At 41.9% G+C, this 16550-nt stretch overlaps 1 protein-coding gene across 3 annotated transcripts in view; it reads left to right on the top strand.

The window, feature by feature from the left end:
* Positions 1–16550, top strand: part of LOC121283632 (ecotropic viral integration site 5 protein homolog) — a 431317-nt gene that overhangs the window by 202923 nt on the left and 211844 nt on the right. For all 3 annotated transcript variants that reach the window (XM_041198414.1, XM_041198415.1, XM_041198413.1), the window contains one exon: positions 15815–15863. In XM_041198414.1, coding sequence (XP_041054348.1) covers positions 15815–15863 — 49 coding nt within the window. The remainder of the gene's footprint in view (positions 1–15814; positions 15864–16550) is intronic.

Raw genomic sequence — 16550 nt, 5'->3', positions numbered from 1 at the left:
AAGCCAGTCCATGCCATACACCATAGAAGGGCAACCACTATCCAGAACTGCACAGTTGAAGGAATCTACCATCAAGATACTTATCACCAGATGAGTGATCAATACAATTCCATCATGGCAGTCACTATCATTTTCAGTTTTATATGAATCCATTTCATGGATCACTTCAAAAACACAATTCCTTCCCTGTGGGCAGTTCATTACAATTATATTGGGAATCACACCAAAAACACCAATTAACATTCCCCATGCAGTTCTTGGGTTTAAATGCTTACAATCACCGTCCCAAACACTTTGACCCGACTCTCAAATTGGCTAGGGTTACAACAATTTTCAGACTTCTTGTCATTAATCCCATCTTTGTATTGGAATCTTAATCTAATTTTGGTCAATCTCAAAATTCAGCCACCATAGAATCCTCTATCCTTTGTTTCATAGCATATTTGTTTGCATTTGCTAAGAAAGTGGCAGGGAACAACTGTTCCGAGAAATTTTTTCAGGGCAGCATCCATTTGATCTAGAAGAGGTTCTTTTCCCCCAGATTTGAAACCCTGTTAGTACTAAAAGACTATCAATGTAAGAAACATGAGCAGAGTCCAGTAATTTAAATGCCAATACCAATTCCAGAATTTCAAGTTCAAATCTCTAATCTCCTATACCATTTATTAAAATCCACGATATATTCTTCCATGGACTGATCATCTGTTTTCCTAAACCTATCAAAGATCATCCAAGCTTCATACATTTCCAACTCATCCTTTTTGGAAAACTTATCCAAAAATTGTAACAGAAGGTTCAATCCTTCATGATCCAAATCATCCACTTTCCACTCTGAAAATACCTTACTCCTTATCTTTCTTTTGGCTGGTAATGATAACACCAAAGCCAGACCTTGCTTCTTCCAGGGTATGGAAGTAACCCAGGTCCATATTTCAACTTCAGCCTTCCACTGCTGATAAGGTTCAGAGTCAGAAAAAAATTGGAGGATAGTCAAAGCTTGCAATTTTGCACCATCCTTCCACCATTCCATAACCTAAATTGTCAGCAACAGTACACTTCTTTTCTCTCAGGGGACTGAGACAGAAATCTTCATATACAGCAATCAATCAGCAAAGCTTAAAGTTCATCCAATGCTACCATGTTACTCAGTAAGAGGTTGTGATGAAAGAATTAATCCTGGCTGGTCTTTTGTTTCAAGCTGATTTATTTTCAAGACAACTCCTCAAAGATGCTGACTTCCCCACAGCATTCCAGCTGTATCTTTTTATTCTATTTAGATGAAATCATCAATGCCCATCACCTGTTTAACTAGCAATTGGTTTTAACAAGGTGATTGCCATATTAACAGGCTGCGCTTTATTATGCCATTTCAAATTGGAACTGCTTCCACATGATCACTCAGAAAGGTGATTCCACAATGTAGGTTTTGCATGCAACTAACTCTCTTGTATATTTGCTTACTCACAAATAACAAAGATACAAAGATAACCACTTGTCTGTCACTTATTTATGCGCCCTTCAAACTTTCAAAAGTTCAATACCTCCTAGACAAAGTGAATTGAACAGATATTTTGCATCTGTCTTCACTTTAGTAGATGCAAATAACAGCCCAGAAATAATTATGAATCAGGAGGTGAAAGGAAGGGAGAAACTTAAAACAACTACAATGCCAGGGAAAGGGTACTAAGAAAATTATTAAAACTAAAAGCTGACAAGTGCCCAGTTCCTGATGGACTTCATCCTAAGTAGCTGCTACTGAGATAGTAGTTGAATTGGTTTTAATTTTCCAAAATTTCCTAGATTCTGGAAATGTCCCATCAGATTAGAAATTAGCAAATGTGACTCCTCTATTCAAGAAGGTTAGAGACAAAGCAGGAAACTACAGACCCGTTAGCTTAATATCAGTCACACGGATATTGCTGGAATCTATTATTAAGGAGGTTATAGCGGGGCACTTAGAAAATCTCAATGCAATCAGGCAGAGTCAACACGGTTTTATGAAAGGGAAATCATGTTTGACTAATTTGCTGGAGTTCTTTGAGGAAGTAGCAAGCAACATGGATAAAGGGGAACCTGTGCATGTGCTGTACTTAGATTTCCAAAAGGCAAGGTGTCACATTAAAGGCTACTATGCAAAATAAGAGTTCGTGGTGTAGGGGTAACACATTAACGTGGATAGAGGATAGGTTAGCAGACAGGAAACAGAGAGTAGGCATAAATGGGTCATTTTTGGATTGGGAAGATGTGACATGTGGAGTGCCACAGGAATCATTGCTTGGAGCCTCAACTATTTACAATTTATATCAATGACTTAGATAAAAGGACCGAATATACGGTTAGTAAATTTGCTGATAACACAAAGGTGGGTAGGAAAGTAAGTTATGAAGAGGGCATAAGGAGTCTGCAAAGGTACATAGGTTAAGTGAGCAGGCCAAAATTTAGCAGGTGGAGTATGAGATGGGAAAATGTGAACTTGTCCACATTGGCAGGAAGAATAGAAAAACAGCATATTATTTAAAATGGGAGACATTGCAGGTACAGAGGAATCCAGAACATGAATCACAAAAAGTTAGTATGCAGGTACAGCAAGTGATTAGGAAGGCAAATGGAATGTTGTCATTTATTGCAAGGGGAATGGAATATAAAAAGTAGGGATGTTTTGCTACAGTCATACAGGTATTAATGAGACCACGTCAAAAATACTGTGTACAGTTTTGGTCTCCTTATTTAAGAAAAGATATAAATGCATTCGGACAGTTCAGGGAAGGCTCATTCGACTGATACCAGGGATGGAGGGGTGGGGGTGTTATCTTATAAGGAAAGGTTGGACAGGCTGGGCTTGTATCCATTGGACTTTAGAAGAATGATAGGTGATCTTTTGAAACACTGAAGATCCTGAGCAGACTTGATAGGGTAGATGCTGAAAGGATGTTTCCCCTGGTGGAAGAGACTAGAACTAAGGAACACAGTTTAAAAATAAGCGGTGTCCCACTTAAGACAGAGATGAAAATAAATGTTTTCTCTGATAGTCGTGAGTCTTCGGAACTCTCTTCCCTGGTGACCGGTGAGGCAGGTTTATTGTATATTTTTAAGGCAGAGGTAGCTAGATTCTTGACTAATAAGTGAGGCAAATGTTATCACGGGTAGGTAGAATGTGGAGTTGAGGCCACAATCAGACCAGCCATGATCTTATTGAATGGCGAAACAGGCTCAAGGGGCTGAATGTCCTACTCCTGCTCCTAATTTGTCTGTTTGTATGTAAAGTGGTGCCTAACTGGAGGAAGCAGAAAAGAACTGGAGAAATCCCCCATCCTCATCTCTGCAGTTGTGCATAACTATTTAATATAGAGCTGCAATCCAGCATTCGGTGTGTGACAACCACAAACACATCTATCGTGGAGTTCCTATTACAGAAGGCTCAAGTCCAGTCAGCATACTTCTTACAAATTTTGAGATGACTGCGACAGAGACTTTGGGAATAATTTTAACAACCCAACTGGTGGAAACTGACTGGATTGGAGAGGCTACCTGTTTAATATCATTGAAGTCAATGGAAAGCAAAATGTTGTGAAGTGTTCCAATCATGAAAAGGCTTCCTTCCCCAGTTCCTGTATGGCAATAATAAGATGAAAAGAGTCAGAATGCAGGGTTTGGACCCACACAGATCATCTGAGAGAGTGCCCAGCAGCAGGGGGTGGGGGGTGCCATTAATGTAATAGATATGTAAAGGCTGCTATCTCTCTTCGTAACAACCCATGCATACCCACACCTCTTTTCTTTATGTATCGGAAGATGTGCAGGAATGGGCAGCCACCACATCATCAATATAGCACAAGCAGCTATGATCCCGCACAAAGAGGCAGGAGGCTACCTCAGCCCAAGAGGGTAACATTGACATCCTGCCAGTCACTCACTTAGTTCTGTCATGGAGGAGCACCTAAAAGGAACACAAGATAATGTTCCACAGCACATGAAACACCCGTCAGCTTCAAAGCAAGAAACAGAAGACACGTGGACAAATTGATTATTGGGAATTAAATTTGGTTCCACTTGATCTTAACTACGATAAGACTTTTATTGGGATAGTGTAGAATAAAATAGTATTAGGTAAAATAAATAAGATTCATGGTTGTTGAGTTTTGATGACAGGGATTTGGCCACTGGATTGTGAACATTTGGAAGGCTGTTCATACAATGAGCGAATAGGGTAATTGGATGTGGATCTCGTCCATGCTGTTTGCAAACATAGTTATACAGGAACAATTTTTGACTCCCTACTTAATTTTGCTTAATTCCCTCTCCTCCATGTTTCTATGCTGCTTTGAGTGGCAAAGTTATACAACATAGAACAGCAGCAATGATCTTGGAAATCCTGAAAGGCCTAGATTGTAAGATGCCTCCTGATGCTATAGTGTGTTAACTTATAGTTATTGTATGTGTGCTTTGCTGATGTTAATAGCAATCTCATCCTTATAGCTATCTCATCCTATCTCTTTTCTCCAATGAAATTACCCTGGCACACCTAAAATGAAGATTGGTTTGGCAACCAATCAGCACTCTCATACAGTATAAGTTGTTGTTTTCCCCTTATATTGGTATTCTTGTAAAGTGCTTTTTTTATTCATTTACAGGATGTGGGCATCGCTGGCTAGGCCAGCATTTAGTGTCCATTCCAAGTTGCCCTTGCGAAGGTGTGGTGAGTTGCCTTCTTGAACCGCTGCAGTCCCTGTGGTGCAGGTACACCCACAGTGCTGTTAGGGAGGGAGTTCCAGAATTTTGACCCAGTGACAGCAAAGGAGTGGCTTGGAGGGGAATTTCCAGTTAATGGTGTTCCCATGTATCTGCTGTCCTTGTCCTTCTAGATGGTAATGGTCATAGGTTTGAAAGGTGCTGCCTAAGGAGCCTTGCTGAGTTTCTGCAGTGAATCTTGTTGCCACTGCTCTTAGGTGGTGGAGGGAGTGAATGTTTGTGGAAGGGGTGCCAATCAAATGGGCTGCTTTACCCTGGATGGTGTTAAAGTTCTTGAGTGTTGTTGGATCTCCAATCATCCAGGCAAGTGGAGGGTATTGCATCACAGTCCTGAATTGTGCCTCGCAGATGGTGGACAGGCTTTGGGGAGTCAGGAGGTGAGTTACTTGCTGCAGGATTCTTAGCCTCTGACCTGCTCTTGTAGCCACGGTATTTATATGCCTAGTCAAGCTCAGTTCCTAGTCAATGGTAACCCCACAAGGTGTTGTTGTGGGGGACTTAGTGATAGTAATGCCGTTGAATGTCAAGGGGTGATGGTTAGATTCTCTTTTGTTGGAGAAGGTCATTGCCTGGCACTCGTGTGTTATGAATGTTACTTGCTACTTGTCAGCCCAAGCCTGGTTTTGTCCAGTTCTTGCTGCATTTGGACATGGACTGCTTCATTATCCAAGGATCGTGAATGGTTTTGAAAATTGTGCGATCATCGATGAACGTCCCCATTTCTGACCTTATGATGGAAGGAAGGTCATTGATGAAGCAGCTAAAGATGTTTGAGCCTAGGATACTACCCTGAGGAACTCTTGCAGTGATATCCTGGAACTCAGATGATTGACCTCCAACAACCACAAATAACTTCATATGTGCTAGGTATGTCTCCAGCCAGCAGAGAGTCCGCCCCCCCGATTCCCATTGACTCCAGTTTTGCTAGGGCTCCTTGATGCCACACTCTGTCAGATGCTGCCTTGATGTCAAGGGCAGTCACTCTCACCTCACCTCTGGAGATCAGCTCTTTTGTCCATGTTTGAACCAAAGCTGTAATGAGGTCAGAAGCTGAGTGACCCTGGCAAAACCCAAACTGAGTATCAGTGAGTAGTTTATTGCTAAGCATGTGCTGCTTGCTAGCACTGTTGATGACTCCTGCCATCACTTTACTGATCGTGGATGGGACGGTAATTGGCCGGGTTGGATTTGTCCTGTTTTTTGTGTACAGGACATACTTGGGCAATTTTCCACATTGCCAGGTTGAATGTTTGTGTTGTATCTGTACTGGAACAACTTGGTTAGGAGTGCGGCAAGCTCTGGAGCACAAGCCTACTGTACTATTGTCAGAATATTGTCAGGGCCCAAAGCCTTTTCAGTATCCAGTGCCTTCAGCCTTTTCTTGATATCAAGTGGAGTGAATTGAATTGGCTGAAGACTGGCATCTGTGATGCTGGGGACCTCTGGAGGAGGCCGAGATGGATCATCCACTTGGCACTTCTGGCTGAAGATTGTTGCAAATGTTTCAGCCTTTTCTTTTGCACTAGTATGCTGGGCTCCTACATCATTGAGATTATTTGTGGAGCTTCCTCCTCCACCAGTGAGTTGTTTAATTGCCCACCACCACTCATGACTGGATGTGGTAGGACTGTAAAGCTTATTGCTTGTGGAATCGCTTAGCTCTGTCTCTGTCATTGTCTTGCTGCATATGCTGTTTGGCACTCAAGTAGTCCTGTGTTGTACCTTCACCAGGTTGACACATTTTTAGGTATGCCTGGTGCTGCTCCTGGCATGCCCTCCTTCATTCTTCATTGAATCAGGGTTGATCCTTGGCTTGGTGGTAATGGTAGAGTGGGGCATGTGCTAGGCCATGAGGTTATGGATTGTAGTTGAGTACGGTTTTGCTACTGTTGGCCCGTAGTGCCTGATGGTTGCCCCATCTTGAGTTGCTAGATCTGTTCAAAAACTATCGCATTTAGCACAGTAGTAGTGCCACACTACACAGTGGAGGGTATTCTCAACATGAAGACGGGACTTTGTCTCCCCACAGAGTGGGCAGTGGTCACTCCTACCAATACTGCCATGGCCGGATGCATTGCGGCAGGCAGGTTGGCGAGGATGAGGTCAAATATGTTTTTCCCTCTTTTTGATTCCCTCACCACCTGCCGCCGACCCAGTCTAGCAGCTATGTCCTTTTGGACTCGGCCAGTTCGGTCTTTAGTGGTGCTACCGAGCCACCCTTGATAATGGACATTGAAGGCCCCCGTCCTGAGTACATTCAGCACTTATGCCACCCTCAGTGCTTCCTCCAAGTGGTGTTCAACATGGAGGAGTGCTGATTCACCAGCTGAGAGCTGGGGGGGGCAGTACATGTTAATCAGCAGGAGGTTTCCTTGTTTGACCTGATGCCACGAGACTTCATGGGGTTTGGAGTTGATGTTGAGGACTCCCAGGGCAACTCATTCCTGACAGTAAACCACTGTGCTGCCACCTCTGCTGGATCTGTCCTGCTGGTGGGACATACCCAGAGATGAATGATGCTGGTGTCTGGGACATGATCTGTAAGGTATGATTCTTTTTGAGTATGACTACGTCAGGCTGTTGGTTGACTGGTCTGTGAGAAAGCTCTTTCAATTTTGGCACAATGCCATTGATGTTAGTAAGGAGGAATTTGCAGGATCGACAGGGCTGGGTTTGCTGTTGTTGTTTCTGGTTCCTAGGTCGATGCCGGGTGGTCCATCCGGTTTCATTCCATTTTATTGACTTTGTAGCGGTTTGATACAACTGAGTGGCTTGCTAGGCCATTTCAAAGGGCATTAAAGAGTCAACCACGTTACTGTGGATGGTTTCATGGCCATCATTAGACTTTTAATTCCAGCTTTTTATTGAATTCAAATTCCACCATCTGCCGTGGTGCGGTTCGAACACGGGTCCCCAGAGCATTACCCTGGGTCTCTGGATTACCAGTCCAGTGGTAATACCACTTCCCAATGCAAGCAAGATGAAAAGCTTTGACATGTCTCTTTTTTCAGCAATAAAATGACGATATCATTATTGTTGCCTGGGAAGCAGGTACTCATAGACATTTACAGCACAGAAGGAGGCCATTTGGCTCAACAGGTCTGTGCTGATCAACAAAGATCTGACTACACTAATCCCATTTTCCAGTGCTTGGCCCATAGCCCTGGAGGCTATGGCAACACAAATGAATATCTAAATACTTCTTAAATGTGACGAGAGTTTCTGACTCAATCACTCTTTCAAGCAGTGAGTTCCAGACTCCCACCATCCTCTGGGTGAAAAAAAATTCCCCTCAACTCCCCTCTTAGCCTTCTACCTCGTACCTTAAATCATTTCCCCCCTGGTTATTGATCCCTCTACTAATGGAAAAGGTGCCTTCTTATCCACCCTATCTATGCTCCTCATAATCTTATACACCTCTATCAAGTCCCCTCTCAACCTTTGCTGCTCCAAGGAAAACAACCCCAGCCTATCCAATCTTTCCTCATAGCTCAGATCCTCCAACCCAGGCAGCACCCTGGTAAATCTCATCTGCACCCTCTCCAGTACAATCACATCCTTCCTATACTGTGGTGACCAGAACTGCATGTAGTACTCCATTTGAGGCTTAACCAGTTTTTTTATACAGTTCCAGCATACCTGCCTGCTCTTGTATTCTACGCCTCAGCTAATAAAGACATTTTACTGATTCTTGTTTTTATGGTCACAGATTAATTGCATTTATTTTTCCATATTGAAGTGTTTATTTATTAGTACATATTGTTGGACTAAAAGCAGCTGTGGTTCACGAACCTACCTAATAGCACACAAGTGCCTTGGCTTAGGGGAGGCCACCATCTTGAAATCTGTACAACCCTCTCATTATGCCACAGGTTGCTCATTGAGAATGTAACGAGCAATTAGATTCTTGATTGACAAGGGAGTCAAAGAGTATGGCGGGTGGGGGGGAAAGGAAAGTAGAGTTGAGGCTGCAATCAGATCAGCCATGATCTTATTAAATGTTGGAGCAAGCTTGATGGGCCAAATGGCCAACTCCTGCCCCTAATTTGTATGTTTGTAATTCAATCCGATACATAAATGAAATGCAATTTCACTGTTGCTATGAACATCAACTATGATAGCTTAGAATGAGGCAGATGCATAAAGGTTAAGGAATTTGGTGACCTTGACAGCCACTGGCAATGCCTTCCGACACTAGAAACTGACTGGAGCCCTAATTCTAGGCGACAGCATCTTTGTTGGTTAGGAAAGTCAGCATCTTGTGCATTCTGACATTGCCTTTAATGCCCTGCATCCATCAGTTAATAGAAAAAGACAAGAATATTCTTTGGAATACAGATTTTCAAAATTCAAATTTTCTCAACGATAATCTGGCAGCCAGAAACACTTAGGCAAAACCTCAGAATTTCACTTAATATTGGCAGTGAATATAACATTTAGCAAAAGCTAAAAATAAATTTTACTTTCAGCTATTTATTCTCAAAGAACAGCATACTGTTCTCTGTTATTTTTTTCTGTCAGTTTAATGTTCCTGACTCCACTGCCCTTTTTCTAGAGGCAACCTTAGCCCGCAACGCTATTTCCTGTTAGAACCTTATGAGCTTATACATGTTAACATCCATGTCATTAAAATAGATTTCCATATTAAAATTAAACAACCTGTTTACAATGAGGATTTTGGAGGCGAACCTTAAAGCTAGACCTCAGAATGGATAGGAATCTGATGAATGGGTAGGAATCTCTGCCCAGGTTTCCAACTTCCCTGTACCCGTTTCACTCCAACACTATAAAAGAAGGCGGACATATCCAATTGTTTTGAATTGTATCCTATGTGATTGTGACAAATATAAATTTTCCCTAATCGTCCTTCTCGAACTGTCTGCAGCCTTTGACACAGTTGACCATATTATCCTCCTCCAACACCTCTCCACTGTTGTCCAGCTGGATGGGGCTGCTCTTCCCTGGTTCCATCCTTATCTATCTAATCGTATCCAGAGTATCACTTGCAATGCATCCCTATCTATCTAATCGTATCCGGAGTAATGCTTGCAATGGTTTCCTGCTACCACACCATTACATCTAGTGTCCCATCCTATTTCTCATCTACATGCAACCCTTTGGCAACATCATTTGAAAGCACAGCATTAGTTTTCAATATAGCTGATGACACCCAGCTCTATCTTAATGCCACTCCTCTCGACTCCTTAGCTTGCTAAACTATTGGACTCCTTATCCAACGACTGGTTAAGCTGAAACTTCCTTCAATGAAATATTAAGAAGTCTGAGCCTATTATTTTCAGTTCCCAATCCAAGCTTCTCTCCCTAATGGCCAACTTCATCCCTCTCCCTGGCAACAGCCTGAGATTAAACCAGCCTATTCACGACCTTGATGTCAAATTTGAACCCGAGATGAATTTCCAACCACGTATTTGCACCATCATTAAAACCAGCTATTTCCTCCTGTGTAACAGCACCCAACTTTGCCTTTGTCTCAACTCATCTGCTGTTGAAACCCTCAATCATACCTTTATTACAATTACACTTGACTATTCCAATGAACCCCTGGCTGGTCTTGCACATTCCACCCTCCATAAACTTGAGGTTGTCCAAAACTTTGCTGCCCATGTCTTATTCTCACCGAGCTCCAATCACCCATCTCCGCTGTGCTCGCTGACCTACATTAGCACCCAGTTGGCAATGTCTAGATTTTAAAATTATCATCCTTAATTTCAAATCACATCATGGCCTTGCATCCCTATCTCTATAACCTCCAGCCCCACAACCCTCCGAGACATCTGTGCCCATCTAATTCTGGCCTCTTGAGCAGCCCTGATTTTAATTGTTCCACCATGGTAGCTGCACCTTCAGTTGCCCAGGCCCTATGCTTTGGAATTCTCTCCATTCACCTCTCCATCTCACTTTTCTCCTTTAAGACACTTGTCCTTAAAATCTATCTCTTCAACCAAGCTTTTTTTGGTGATCTAACCTGATGTCTCCTCAACTGAATGGCCTGAATTTTCATCCTCAAGGCGGTTAGTGGGAGCTGGGAAAATTCCCAACTCGGCCTGCCAACCTCAGGAGAAAGTGCCCACAAATACAGGGGGCAGAATAATACAGGTGGGCAAACAGACGCCCCCTCAGCAACCATGTCGGTGTGGAGCTGACATGCTCCATGCCGACCCGCCTCATGGCCATAAAGCGCTGTGGGACAGACTAACAAGGGCCTAGTGGGACTTCCACCCCTCACTGGGATGGAAATCCTGTCCTCTGGAGCTGTGGGCCAATCCGATTGGCCAGCAGCACTAGAAATGTGTCAGTGGCCACTTCTGGGGCTGCAGAAGAAAAAGAAGATCAAGGCCCATGGATCCCAGCAGCAGGGAGGACTTTGGTAAATTAGTTAGAGGGGGACATTTAAGGGAGGGAGCAAGTAGGAAGGAAGGGGGGTTCAACCTAAGGGGGGTGTCAACTCCACGATTGGCCAAGGGCAGCCCCCCAAAGAACAACCACCCCCTTCTTTCCCATTCTTTAAACATTTAAATTTAAAAAACAAGCTTCCTGCTTCCACTCTTATTGCCCATGCCAAACGTTTTATGGTGTGGGCAGCATATTATCAGGGTCAATTGGCTTGAAAACAAGCATAATTGACTCTTAGTTAGTCATGTAAATATGACAGGTGGGCTGTTGATTTTGGTAGCCCTCCTGCTCCTGCCCCCCTCCCCACCAACTCTTTGATATTGGGGGAGAGCTCGGGAGTGGGCAGGAAAGTGGTGGTTTAGGCACCCACCCTGTTTTACGTGCCTCCCTGCCAAGGGAAACATGCCCGCAGGGGCACATAAAATTCAGCCCAGGCTCTTCATCGCTGAGGGCAGATGCCAGCTGGAGTCAGGCCAGCCGAACCAGGAAAAAGTTCAGCGGCAGCCTCACAAGCTGTCACATGCCAAGGTGGACTGTTTAAAAGGCCCGCCTCGGTACTGTGGGACTTCATTCCAGTTAAAATAAAAACACACAGGCCCTCCAGCCCTCACCCCCTTACACCCCTTCATCCCCCACACTACATACCACATCCATGCCACCTCTTTCCCCCCCACCCACTCTGTGGCCCTCATACCCCCTATGTCAAGCTATGGCACATTCATGCCCATTGAGACAATGCTCTTCTTGAAACAACTGTGCCCCAGAGAAAACATTGCTTGATTGACAGCTTAGGCTGCCTGATATCTGCAGTAAATTTCACAATGTTTATTTACACAAAGCTAAGTGGTTTCAATGGCTTGTGGATTTTGTTATTGATGCTGTAAAGGGCCTGAATGATTGAAACTTTTATTGCCTTCTAGTGCAATGACTTTTTTAACATAGTAGAAAGTTATGAATGAATTACTTTTATTAAAGCTTTTTTTTTTACACTTTCTACTGTTACTATAGGGTTCAATGGTTCTATACAATGTGCAGTTTGTCAATGGCATGGAGGTACCATAGCTTGGCATTGGGGTTATGAGGGGCCAAGGGGGTGGGTGGAGGGGCATAGCTTGGCATGCCTCTGAACTTTGAACTTGCCTCTTAAAAGGTCCCCTCATGCAGACTAGGGTTCACGACTCTTCTGAGAGCCATTAACTCTTTAGAAATCTAGCCCATGTCCGTGAAAATTGCAGAGGAGTAGGACATGCCTATCCTCGCATCAGAGCTGGTCAGGATGGGAGTGTCGAGTGCAAGGTTTTAACAGGAACCGGCCCACATCCTTTAAAGGCACTCCCGAAAATCAGACAGCTGGGAATGGGATTGGGAATCCCAGAAGCAGGATCCACCTGCCATTTTTAAAGGGCTCTCGAGTAATCCCAAATCAGTGAAAATTCAGCCCATTCCATTTTATAATGTTCATGTGAAATGTCTTGGAATGTTTATTACTTTAAAGGTGCTATATAAATATAAGTTGTTATTATTGTTTCAACTTGTTTTGCTTTCTCCCTCCTGTCTTAGATTTTCTAAACTATCGCATTGCTTTTATTTCTGATTTTTCCTCTTTGGTTTTTCTATTCCTATGCATGCCTCTTTTTCATTTTACAACTCTGTCATTGTGTGTGTTTTTTCTCAATCATGCTCTCTCTTTTTCTTTCTTCTCTCTCACAATTTGTCTCATGTTTGTCTCTGTCTCATTCTGCATTTGCACTTTTGCTTTTGTCTCTCACAGTCCATGCCACCCACGCAAATTTTTTTCTATTTTTTTATCTTTATTCCTCTGATAGTTTATTCTCTCTCTCTCTCTCTCTTTCTCTCTGTCTGGCCTTGGTCACGGTCTTGCTGCCTCCACATACCTCACACCAGTAACATGTCATTGCTGGCTTAATTCCAAACATGAGGACTGGCCGTGGCTCTCGAGTTTCTCACAGTATCTCAGTAGCCATTTTGAAAACAGACCAGACAAATTAGTGCCTTGAGATGTTCATTTTGCTGCCTGGTTATAGATTCTCCTCTGAAATTCCTGGAAGTCTGGATCTACCAAATCGTGTTCATTTCCAGCAATGACGGAAACTTGGGCTTTGCTTCTAAGGCAAAGATCAGAACGGGGAACCCCGTGGTTCAATTTGTCACGGTTCTCCAGGCCACTCAGGTCATGGGTTTCAAATTTTCTGGCAAGACAGCACATACTCTGTATTTAAAAAGAAATGTTCAGATTGCTACTTCCTTTCTTTTGAAATCTTATAGGTATCTAAATTAAGCCTTGCTTAAAGCTTTCAATACCAATCCCTAAATGGGTAAAAGCAATCCAAGTCTTTGATGCAGACCATTCAACAAACATTATAAGTGTTTAGCTCATTATTTTTAATTTGTATGAACCTACAGTGGTCAACATATTACTACATTTCACTCTGCAGACATGTAAAGAAGTTAGTTTGTTTACACAAATGTTTGATAGGTATATTATCTGTTATTAATCGATTGTTAAGTCATCGATTAGTTGGGGTTGGGAAAATTAATCATGGTAGTGCGATTGCTAGGGCAATTAATGGAATTCCAAGAAGAGAGGGGCTTAGGAATTGGTCAAAAAACTTATGATCATGGTCAGTTTCAGGGTTCGGGTTTAGATTTTTCTGTACTTTTTAATGTTGGATCATCGTTAAATACATGATTTATCACTTTTTTTGGTAAAATGATAAGGAAAATTATTCACGAGAATAAAAGGATAATAAATCAAGGGTGGGGATTTAATTGGGGCATATCACTAAGGATGGTAGGGAATCACCAATTTTTAGCTTAAAAGGCTAATGCTAGACCCAATTTAGCTTCTTAGTGAGGCTTCTAGTATTAATGAAGATCAGGCTTCGAAGTGTTCTAGAGGGACTGTTTCTACTACAATAGGTATAAAACTGTGGTTAGCACCGCAAATTTCTGAGCATTGTCCATAATAGACACCTGGTTGGGAAATGATGAAGGCAGTTTGGTTTAAACGTCCTGGAACAGCATCTATTTTAACTCCTAAGGCTGGTACAGCTCATGAGTGCAAGACGTCTTCTGCAGATACTAGGACGCAAACAGGTGACTCCATGGGGACAACTATTCGATGATCTGTTTCTAATAAACAAAATTGACCTGGGGTTAATAAACGAAATTGACCTGGGGTTAAGTCTTGGGTTTGAATTATGTAAGAGTCAAAACCTAGGTCTTCATAATCTGTATATTCGTAGCTTCAGTATCATTGATGACCTATAGCTTTAATGGTTAAGTGAGGATCATTAATTTCGTCTATAAGATACAAAATTCGTAAGGATGGTAGAGCAATTATAATGAGAATGATGGCGGGGAGAATAGTTCAAACAATTTCAATTTCTTGGGAATCAAGAATATATTTGTTTGTAAGTTTTGTTGATACTATTGCCGTAATAATATAAAGAACTAGAGCGCTATTTAGAAATACAATTATTAGTGTGTGGTCGTGAAAGTGAATAAGTTCTTCCATAACTGGGGAGGCTGCGTCTTGAAATCCTAATTGTGAGGGGTGTGCCATTAGTTAAGATTCGTGGGGCTTAAACCCACAATTTTGCCTTGACAAGGCAGTGTAATATATTTTACTAGAATCTTTATAAAGAAAGTGACAGAGTGGTGATGTGGTTGGCTTGAAACTAACATATGGGGGTTCAATTCCTTCCTTCCACCAAGCCAAAATTGCATGTATTAGTAAACAATCTGAATTAACAGATCTATTACAGATCTATTTTAAACTTCCACCAATAACTGAGATCATGCTTTGTTTTCAGATGGGAATTTCAGCAGAACAGAATGTCTTTTGCTTCATGGGTGTTGTGACTTAGAGATTTTTGAAATGTTCTGTAGGTTTAAACACATATGTGTATTCTACAGAGAGCACAATAGTATGAGGATTTTTCAAAGGTGTTGAGTTGTGCTAGTTGGTGCTGAATGAATTTTTGTTGCATTTTATAAGGAGTAGAACACTGGAACAGAACTCAAGAATGGCTGGACATTGTTCTGCACTGACCCTTGTTTCTAAAACCCCAGCCCATATTACAGGAATCCCATGCCATAAATACAAGTTTATTGCAGTTTTCAAGATTTGGATCATGAAATTGATATTTAATATACTCAAACAACATGCCTCAGCACTTCAGAACAACACTCATACTGTACCAGTGTTTACAATTTTTCTATTTCCCATACCAACCACCCTTTCTCAGTGATATTGGCTATTTATGCCAAATTAGAAGCAGGATTCTGCTTTGGCCTGCTGCCTACCCAGAACTGGAATAATTCACACATGTTGAACCCACAGTCAATATTCACTCCATCAATCTACGTTGGACTTGAACCCATTCGTAAAAGGTGTAAAGTTAGTGGCTTAACCCACTGCCCCCATATTGTCTCCTCATCCTTATTTTTATTTGTTCTTAATTGAACTTATAATTACAACTGGGTTTAATGGGATGGTGCTCAGATACAAATACTTGTCCAGCAGTCTCCTAATGTAGAATATGCAAATAACAAGTAGGAAATGTTCTTTATCTGTGCTGTTTTGAATTGCGTTATCCCTAATTATGGTTAAATTTTCTTTAAACAGACAGCAAGCTTTGTTTCATGTACTCGCTGCCTATTCTGTATACAACACGGTAAGAAAATTGAAATGTTTTTATATCCTGAGGTGTTATAATATATGTAGTAAATATTATAGAAAATCCAATACACAAGGATTAACTTGCAGTTTCAAGCCATTCATGTTGCAAATTTGCAGATTTGAATCTTAAAGATGTGGGATTTATCTTGCAACTAAATGTATGAATTCCATATTAATTTTGAAAGCGACACATACCCTTCACAAACAAGGATCTTAAACTTTCACAAAGTCAATTACATAGGTAAGAGGGGAGTTCTGGCTAAGGTTGATTGGGTAAATAGCCTAAAAGGAGGATAATTTTAAGTTGGAATGTTAACAATCAGTATAATTTAGCAAGAATTGGGATGAAAGACAAGTGGGATATTCTGCAAATTAGGATACGGGCAACAGCATTTTGGATGAGAGGCTAGGGTGAGAGATCAGCAAAGGGAACATTTAAATTGTCATTGAGGTGATGGCAAAGGCATGGATCAGGGATTCAGTGGCAGATGGGCTGAGGCAGGAGCAAAAGTGGACAAGGTGAAAATAAACGGTCTTTGAGAAAAAAGGGTTAGAATCTCAGTTTAAAGTCTAATAGTACACCAAGTTTCTGTGTGGTCTGGTTCAACTTAAGACAATACCAGGAAACAGAATAGAACTAGTGGTGAGGATACAGAGCTTGTGCTAGGGCTGAAGATGATGG

This window comes from Carcharodon carcharias, chromosome 10 (genome assembly GCF_017639515.1).
Source record: "Carcharodon carcharias isolate sCarCar2 chromosome 10, sCarCar2.pri, whole genome shotgun sequence".
NCBI lineage: Eukaryota > Metazoa > Chordata > Chondrichthyes > Lamniformes > Lamnidae > Carcharodon > Carcharodon carcharias.
This window is presented reverse-complemented; position numbering and strand designations above follow the sequence as displayed.